The 10,000-nt window shown below is 40.0% G+C and overlaps 1 protein-coding gene across 2 annotated transcripts in view; it reads right to left on the reverse strand.

The window, feature by feature from the left end:
- The window catches only part of LOC138019217 (guanylate-binding protein 6-like), a 26,584-nt gene that overhangs the window by 14,703 nt on the left and 1,881 nt on the right, over window positions 1-10,000 (reverse strand). For both annotated transcript variants that reach the window (XM_068865934.1, XM_068865935.1), the window contains exons 3-7: window positions 7,954-8,111; window positions 6,457-6,629; window positions 4,452-4,641; window positions 2,636-2,894; window positions 149-444 (exon numbers count right to left, since the gene is read on the reverse strand). In XM_068865934.1, the coding sequence (XP_068722035.1) occupies window positions 149-444; window positions 2,636-2,894; window positions 4,452-4,641; window positions 6,457-6,629; window positions 7,954-8,111 (1,076 nt within the window). The remainder of the gene's footprint in view (window positions 1-148; window positions 445-2,635; window positions 2,895-4,451; window positions 4,642-6,456; window positions 6,630-7,953; window positions 8,112-10,000) is intronic.

A 10,000-nucleotide genomic window follows, 5' to 3' on the forward strand; every position in this document is an offset into this window, starting at 1 on the left:
AGGAAAAAAAGAAGCGAATGAGAGATCTTTTGTTTCGTCCACCAAAATGGCCCAACCTTTCGGTGGCCCCGGAACGATTTTAGGGAAGCTCACACCCTCACATACGTTAGGACCTGTTTTTTTTTTTTTTTTCTTTTTTAATCCTTACCGTAAGTTTTTTCCGGTTCTTTTCTGTTGTGATAGCGGAAATTCCGAAGGTTTCCTTTTCCAAAAGAGCTACTCCCTTCTGAAGAGCCAATTCATGCTTGACACGGATGAAGTCACTATCGCATGGCAATTTACCTGACAGTTCCGCGTTCATCGTGGCATCATAAAGCTTCAGCGATTCTTCACACGCTTCCGAACACTTTGTCATCACAAACGTTTCCCAGGCGGTCTGGACATTGGGAATTACTCCAGGAGTATTAATAGCGTCAACATACAGTTGGACCAAGGCAGCAAGGCCTGATTTAAAGTATAATGGACACAGGGTTACCAGGAGTTTATATACTTTGACCAGGAGCCCATCAACGAGAGCCTACAACTCCAATACTAGGTCTATGTGAAGGCATTTTCACAGATCAAGATATTTTTGAAAGAGTAGTTAAATGAGACTTGGCTTGCACGAGTGACCAGTCTCGATCCCATGGGCAATAATTTCTCATGCCAGATTTGTGATTCGCTTAGTGGAAACGTCTGGTTTCGCAGCAAATTCAATCTAGCCGCTCCACAAATACAATGAAGCTGTACGCTCCTTTTCATAGGCCCCTGCTTTGACAGATTTGCTTGCACATCATCATGAACAAAGTCATGGTAGTTTTCGCGTTTATAAGTAAAATCATTCGTCTCGTGACTGAAATATGGAAAACAAGGACAATCCAAGCCAATATCCTAGTTTGCCATGAGAATAGGACGATCACATGAGTTTTGGAGGGCATATAGTTTGTTTGTGGCCCGAGTAGCTAGCATCATTTGAGCCCGAGCGGAGCGCTACGAGGATGCTACGAGGGACACAAATAAACTATATGCCCCACAAAAGTGATGACATTAAGAGAAGCTATGATTCTAGAAGTTGTGAACGCAATTTTAGCGATTCACTACTCGCACAATCCCATAATGCAATACTTGTTTTTTTTTTTTTTTTTTGGGGGGGGGGGGGATGGGGGTCCTTTTAAGTAAAAACAATGGATATCCAGTTCACGGAAGCATGATACAATGCTAAGAGGAAATAACTTGTATTGTTTTTATGTAAAGAACTCCCCAAAACGTATTGCATTATGGGATTGTGCAAGTAGTGAAATGCGTAGAGAAACCTGAAGAATTCAGGACTTTAACTGGGTTTGAACCCGTGACCTCACGATACAAGTGCAACGCTCTAATCAATTGAGCGATGAAGCCACGGCCTTTGGGAGATGATCATTTGCGGGTGCTAATGTTCCCGTGATAAATGAAGCAACGAATGAAATGATATGTGAAATGAATCCCATATTGAAATGAGGGTGTGAAATTAAGTGAAGATATGATCCTCACAGTTTTGAACGCAATTTTAGCAATTGCTTGAAGGAGCCTGAAAAATTCACTGAGGACTTTAACGCAGTTCACATCCGCAGTTCAATATGTGATTCATTTCATATAATATCATTTCATTCGTTGATTCATTCATCACGGGAACATTAGAACCCAAAAATGACCAGATCTCAACGACAGTGGCTTCATACTGAGCTCAGTTGGTCGCACTGGTATCGCGACGTCACGTGTTCAAACCTGTTGTTGTCCTGAATTTTTCAGGCTTCTCAGTCTATGCAATTGCCAACATTGCGTTCATAACTGCGAGGATCATAGCTTCGTTTGGTTTCATATCCGCATTTCAATATATATATGATTCATTTCATATATCATTTCGCAAGGCCAAATCGTACAAATTCATTCAATAAGGAAAAATGTTTAACAGAGATGTAGCATGAAACTATGGCATGGAAACTTGTTGCTACAATACGATCAGCTAAAACAAGAGCAAAAATTGAGAAAAAAAAAGAGCAAAAATACTCATCCACAATAATTTGCAAAGAATGTGTGTAATGGTCCTACAAAATTTACGAACACAGTGAAGGATCGTAAGACAAGGCCTTCGGTTTTCAGTTGTTAGTCGAGACCAGCTGAAAATCTAACCATTTCGGGATGAAGTTACTCGAAGGCAACTATTTCTCCGCAGTTATTTTGAAAACCATGAGTGAACCATCTCCACCATGTCTACCTCCGATGTTCAACCGACTGAGCCCTTTCCAGTTGTTTAATAATTCCTTTAATTTTTTTTTTGTGTGTTAACGTCTTAATATTAGAGCGGATGCAGTGCGGTCTAAAATGCTCTGTATAAAGCGACAGAACGATTCTAGAGGAGTGGGAGAGGGGTGGTATTGGGTGCCAATGACAAGACAACTTGATGGGTCGACCTTGCTGGGAGACCTTATGTGACTACCCTAAGAGGGTAAGTGAGTGCACTAAATCAAGTGAAGAGAGAGGGAATTTCAGATCTTACCGAAGAAATGTACAGTCAAGTAATCATTTGACGCTAAACCTCGCTTTGGGGAGGAGGCTACATGATGACGCTGATTTCACAAGTGATAAAATCGTTACTGACACGTAATTTCATACATACCTTCACCTGTTACAATCTCACCCTCATTGAAGCTGTATTTTGGTATCAATACTGATCGCAACAATTGCTTGAATTGCTCTAATCCACTGAGAAAACAGGGATTCAATCTGCTTTTATTGCTGTTCATGTTTCTCAGCAATTCGCCATCAGCGCTTGGCGGAGGCAGGCTAAATGCTTGAAATCCAGGAAAAAAGCGCAGTATGCTCTCAGCAACTTTCTGAGCGTTATCCCCGTCGGACCGCCTTTGATCTTTAAATACCTTAAAGAAAGTTCGAATTAGAAAAAAAAAGCTCTGACTTATAACTGTAATGCAGGTCACAGAACAAAGTAAAGGAAACCAACTTATCTCAATGGCGAGGGCTGTGGACAATCTTCTTCTTATATAAGATATCATGCAACGTAATGATAGTAATGATAATAATAATAATAATAATAATAATAATACTAATAATGATAATAATAATAATAATAATAGTAATAATAATAATAATAATAGTAATAATAATAATAATAATAATAATAATAAGACGAAGAAGAAGAAGAAGAAGAAATCAGTACTTATTATGCGTATTTCTCAGTGTCAGTGACACAAGAAGCACATGACCTTCAAGAGTGTAACTTGCAACTCTTTTCCTTGGAGCAAAGCTGGGGACTTTAAGACACCAATTTTATTCCCAAATATGGACAAATGTGAAAACGAAGGTGCACGCGCAGGAAAATACACGAGCTACGTTGCATCCAAATAAGGAAATTTTTAAACTCAAAAAACCCCAGTTCTCAACCCGAGTTAAACGCTTTAAGGTTCTGAGCTTCTGCTGACACTCAATGCGCTATAACATCAACTAGGACTAAATTAACTTATGGTATATACTACTAAGATAAAATAATGCTAAATTTAAAAACAAATAAGTCGTAATGTCCTCGGAAGAAGAATGTGTTAAGGTTACTTTTAAATGTAAAAGCAGACGATGGTGATGATTTTATTTGTTCAAGTAGGGAGTTACAGAGAAAAGGTGCAGAGAATTTACAAGCATGGTCGCCATACGAGCGAGTTCTGGAAGACGAGATGGGTGGGTTGTGCTAAAAGAGGGCGGGAAGATGATCGAAGAGTACGAGACTTATCAGGGAGTTAATGTACTCTGGTCAGTCGGATTTGTCAGGTCACGTCATTTTTTGTCATGTCATGGCATGACATGCATGTCAGGTCACATCATTTCGCGTCACGTCATGCCATAAAAGGTAGTCTATATAGAAACCCCTAGTCTTTAAAAACAGTGGGTGAATCTTTGACAGGTAGGGCCGGTTCATAGCCCTTTTCATGGGTGTCCTCAAAAGGCATCCTATGCAACCTAACCGGTTTAACGCAGAAATTACTTCAAACAACACAACTCAAAGCTTAGTTTCAGAAAAGGTCTGTCGACCAAACATAATTTAAGTTACAAACAACAAAGATAAACTTAATGGAGAAGTGATCTACTAGCTTAAGTTATTTCATTCAACAGAGCTGAAACTTGAAAAAGAGTTAGTCTGAACAGTTCTCAAAAATCCTAATTGCAACCATTTTAATCTTCTCCAATGTTGTCCTTCCCTGCCTCTTATTGTATTTGCTGTTTTCAATCAATGCTTTAAGAAGCTGTTTTTACGTTTCGCTTTGATTTGGCTGCCAGTTCCCAGTGGCTGAATTTGAATAAATTTTGTGAAACAGCCCCTTTAGAAGTAGTATTTAAAACAAGCTGGTCTTCCTTGAGTAGTTTATAATCCACGTTTGCATAATTTGCAAGGACTAGTGTCACTAACAGTACCTATTATGTCCTACCCGCGTTAAGAAGTACTCTTTGATGTCCTCGCAATCTGGCGGGATGCTTTGTGCCACGTCTCTGAGAAGCCACATGAAGAATGGAAAGGTTTTGTGAAAGAATTCAGTGTCTTTTCGGCAAGCCCCCATGCTCGGGTTTCCGTCGTTGCTTGAGCGAAGTTGAATGCGCTCCGACAATTTCACAATAAAACTAAAAGATCGTTAAAGTAAACAAATGAGTGATGCTTTCGGGACCGTATATTCTCACGAAGCGCGGCAAAGTTCGTGACTCTCACCGACAAAGTCATGTCAGACACGATTAGACGAATCCAACCTTATAGAACATCTGCATGCTAATTTGGTGCCCAAATATCTAAGAAGCATGAAACCTTTTTCCTTTCCTTTACTTTTTCACCTCCATCGTAGCAACACGGAAATGGGTTTTCAACTGGGTTGGCATGGTAAATTGACCACCGTAGAGCTGAATTTGAAAGCTGACGTATTTGGGGATTATGAGTTGTCGTTTATAGAATGAAAGATGGAGCTACGCTATTGTTGGGATATAGCAACGTGGGTAATAAGAAGAATAAAATATTTGAAAGAAAAGCGTTTGTTAATTCCGTGATTAGTGAGGCAGAAAATTTGAAACTGAAAATGAAAATGAAACACTAGCCAACACATGGTGACCAGCGGCCTTTCCCTGCATCAGAGCATCAAAGAAAGCTGGAAATAAACAGAATAAAGGCCAAACAAAGATTTATTTTTCAAATGGCCTCCCTCACTCCCCACGGAATTAATTAACGCTTTTTTTTCAACTAATTTATTCGTGTTATCTAGCTCTATCTTTCGCTATATATGAAACGCTAACAACTCATATTTCCCTAAATCGCTCTGACGGTCCAAGTTGAAGGATAACGCTCGAAACGATCTCTTTCAAATTTCTCAAGGTGGTCAATTTACTATATCAATCCAGTTGATAAACCCATTTCCCCACCGTCGAACCAACACAGTTTCTAAATGCCTTTATCCATCTGAGTAAGTTCTTTTTCTTATTTAGTTTTGATGATTTCTTCCGAGGGATACATTGATGTTAAGGTGGCTCAAACTCGCGGTTTCAAAAATTTTGGAGGGAATGTCTTAATTGACGGATTAACTTACATTAAGGCCATGTTATGAAACCAAATGAAACATCAATGATTGCTTAACAAGATACATTCGTTAATATGGCGTAAAATGCTACCATGGCAACAAAAGAGCTGTCTAAAAACGCCGCCCTATATTTTGCCATTTAACGATTATATCTCAATACCTAACTAAGTGAGCCCCATTGCTGAAAAGTGATTAACAGGCTAAAGATAAAACTCTCTAAAAAGCTAGAAAAAATTCTCTGGAGCAGATTCATAGTCACGTTTACAACTGGAAATTCTAAGGTGGCTCTATATCCGCTCCAGAGAATTTTTTAGAACTTTACAGAGTGTTTCATCTTAGCTGACCAATCACTTTTCAGCAATAAAAATTGAGGTTACCGAGTTCGTGTGTGAGACGAAAGCGTTTAAGGACAAAACATAGGGCGCTTCTAGATGGCTTTTCTGTTGTCATGGTAATCTATTACGTCACATCAATGAATGCATCTTGTTAGCCCTTTATTGGTGATTCATTTGGTACATAAACATTTGTCTTTATGTGAAACAATTGGGTACATTCAATCCTTCCAAATAGTTCAGTTTCTTGAGAGTGTTAAAACTGGTTTGCACCTTGATGGCTTCCACGAAAATGACGAATTATAACTTCAGTCTATGAGCTATTTATTAAGCTTTATATAATTGTATACTGTTTTCAATACACGGATTTTATACGAAGCCTGATTTCAAGTTTTTATCCTCAAGTCTTATATCGAAACATTAACACCAAGGTTTCTGAATGATAAACATGTTTTTTAATTAACTTTAAGTGTCTTTTTTTTTTTTTTTTTTTTTTGAGCTCGTGACAGTACAATACTTCTCACTCACGACTTAAGAAAGGATACTCTAAGCCATCAAGATCGTGTCTCGTTGGTACGCCAGTGGAATTGTAAATCATCACGGAGGCCAGCAAGACAGTAAGAGTGAAGATTTGATGGTCGTCTAAACCCTCTCCAACGACAGCATCAATTCCTTCGGAATCCAGAAGCACCACTGTACACTCTTTGCCATTGGAAAGCTACATAGCAAGTCAACACATTTCTGAAATTCTATTGCAAGTACTGGTAAATTTAACGGCTAGTAATGACTGTCATGGTCACATGATTCAGTCGACCATGTGCGTTTAATTGCAGAGGCCATTAGAGTGGTTTTCAATTAAGTGTCGAAATTAATTAGATAATTACTTTGGTTTATGATTACTTCACTCAATGATTGGTTCAAAGTTCTCGCGCCACTTTTTCAACCAATCAGAAGTGAAACCAAAACCGATCGTGGCTAGCGCGTGCAAATTTGCCTGCGCTTTGTGTCGGCTATTTGTAATTACTTCGAATTTTGATTGGTTTACTGGATTGTCTCCGTCCTTTTTGATTGGCCAAAATAATTACTTTGGTTTAAGTTTTACGACACTCATTCGAAAACCGCTCTAAAACTCTTGTTTGTTGTTGTTACACGTGTTTGGTTCGCTTTATGAAGCCCCACCGTTACAATGAACCAAAACTGGGATCCCACTATTCTCCTCTAAGTGAGCTGAGTCTTGAGTCTTGAGTCTTGAGTGAGGCTCCAGCACTTGGCTAAGTAGCCTGACTTCTGGTTGTTATACACAATTGTGGTCTCATTCACACAGAAGCCCTTCAAGCTAATCCTGCCAAGCCGACCACATGCTGGAAAGGTCAGACCACAACACCGGGAACACTGTCCCCTACTCTTTTCGAATAGTGTGTGGGATCTTTAACGTCCCACAGAGTTAATGAACAAGGGTTGTGAGACGGGACCTCCGGCTTATCGTCCTTATCCGAGAAGACTAGAGAGTCTAACTATTTGCAGATGTAGTTACAAAGGCAGCACTTTCTCCTCAGTTATTTAAAGACCCTGAGAGTGTTGGTCCGGCCGGAGTTGAACTCACGACCTCCCGCGTGACAGCCTGGTGCTCAACCAACTGAGCCACCGGTGCGCGGTGCAGTAAGAAACAGATACATGTACACATTTTGTCACAGTTCAGTTTTATATTTGGAATGCAAATAGCAGCTCGTTTATCAATAAAAAAAATCTATGGTTACTCAATTCTTTGAGCCTTTCATTTTCTTACTGAATTCTGGTCAACGGTGACATTTTTCACTATTGTCAATCAAATTTGTGCATGAGTGCATGACATTCAGCCAACCATGCACAAGGCAGCTCCGCTAAAGTGATTGACGGCAGTGAAAAGCGAAACATTCGAATGAAATTTAAACCTCGAGGCATGGTAATTCTACTTGACATGCGCGTATTTTAAATTATCTTCATTCTACTTGTATTGTGAGGTCACAGAAGCAGAATAAAGACAACGATATCCTTATCATTACCTGAAACTTTTGAGGCACAATCCACATCCATATTCCCATTGTTTCAGGATCGAAGTGGTGCCCCAAAGGAAAAACGTCTGGCTGGTCAAAAGCTTCGGCTAAAATGTACGACTTTCCCCTTCGGTACGGGCCGGAAATTGACACAACACATACTGGACCTAAATATAGAAAGGTAAGGAAAAATAAAGTTTGAACTTTTTATGAATAAATCAAATCAAATCAACACATATCAAATCCTTAGGTTGACATGGGAATATCAGAGTACCCGCAGAAATCTCACAACCGTTTGTGAACATGTTGAATCGAAGTTGAAGGCGATGTTGAATGAGTTGAAATGCGTTAAACTTTGCTTAAAAAGCCACTCAGAATTGATTTTGTTATTACGAATGTTGAATGAAGGGGAAGCCGTTTACCACCCAGTCTCGTCCCTAGAGTCCGCTTTTCTTTTGGTCAGCACCAGGAACATGGACTCTCGGCTGGCCACTTTCAAAGGAGAAGATCTTAGACAGCAATGACCAGAACCAGGTTGCTGATCAGCGGTTTTCGTTAAAACAATGGTTTGCTGGGGGTGCTCAGTCTCGCAGGCTCAGAAAACCTGGTTGTGGTCATTGTTATTTAAGGTTTTTCCTTTCAAGGAAGGAAATCCGCAAATGATGGACTTCGGGCTCTTCTACGCATGCTCCGAAATTTGAGACAACAGTTATTGCCAACGGTTACAAAAATGAACCTTCTCTACGACTGCGCATAAATTGGAAGTGGCCAGAGTCTGTAGTCTTGGTGCTGACCAAAAGAAAAGCGGATCCTGGAGACGAAATTGTTTGCCACCATCCGTATGCGTGTGCGCACTAATCGCTTCACGATAGGTCTGGTATTCAACCCGCGGTTGTTACAATGGATACAGACATAGCACGCCATTGAGAGACCTTTGTTGATCAAATGTTGGTGATGTGTTGAAACTGTTTGCCACCCCACTGGTCAACAGCGTTCAACAAAATCGAACGATTGTCAGTGAAGCAAATCACATGAAGCCGTTTGCAGGGCGTTACTAAACACAGGAACGGAACGGAACGGAATATACCGGAATAAACCGGAATATGCCGGAATGAGACGGAATGAGTAAGAATGGTACCGGAATATACCGAAACGAGGCGGAATGACAACAGAATAAGGCAGAATAAACCAGAAGGACACCAGAATCAAGCTGATTAGCGTGGACCGGAATGACAAGGAACAAAAAATGATTCATTCTGTTAATGAATAAATGTTGCAGAATAGAGAGACTGACAAAAAAAACAAAAAAACAATTTACACTAAGGGGAAGTAAAAAGGCTTGGAACGAGTGACGATATGTTCTCACAATTCTTCATGTAAATATATTATCAGCGATCGATCTTTTTTTCTGTGCTTCTGGTTTCTTTCTTCAAACAAGGAAACACTGCGTTCAGGTTCGATGGCATTATTGCCAACAATCGGGAAGAGAAAAAGAGTCTTCCGGCCGTTTGCGCGAATCTATTTCCGTATATCTCCATCATGTGTGGGTCGTGGGAAGCAGGCAAGCAGCAACGGTAATTAGTTTGTGGTTTGCTGAACTTGATTGTGATTGGTCAATACACAATTGACCTGACAGAATGAAATAAAAATGTTGACGGGTTTACTGACTCGCACAGCATATATTTTCACGAAAAAAATAGTACTTCCACAAGAAATAATTATTCATTTAGCGACTGATATACCTGTCAAATTTTTTTCGTGATCGAAGTGTTCCAAATGTTACAAAAGGCAAAAACACATGCAATGCCCTTAGGGAATCACGTGACACAACAAAAGCATTTTTCAGGTTTATTCCGCCTCATTCCGGCTCGTTCCGGTATACTCCGTCACCATTCTTGTTCATTGGTTTCATTCCGGTGTTATTCCGCCTCATTCCGTCATATTCCGGTTTATTCCGATATATTCCGCTTTATTTGTGTGTCATTCCGCCTCATTCCGGTGTCATTCCGCCTCATTCCGGCATATTCCGGTTTATTCCGGTATATTCCGATCCGTT

This window comes from Montipora capricornis, chromosome 10, assembly GCF_036669925.1.
Source record: "Montipora capricornis isolate CH-2021 chromosome 10, ASM3666992v2, whole genome shotgun sequence".
NCBI classification, from domain to species: Eukaryota; Metazoa; Cnidaria; class Anthozoa; order Scleractinia; family Acroporidae; genus Montipora; species Montipora capricornis.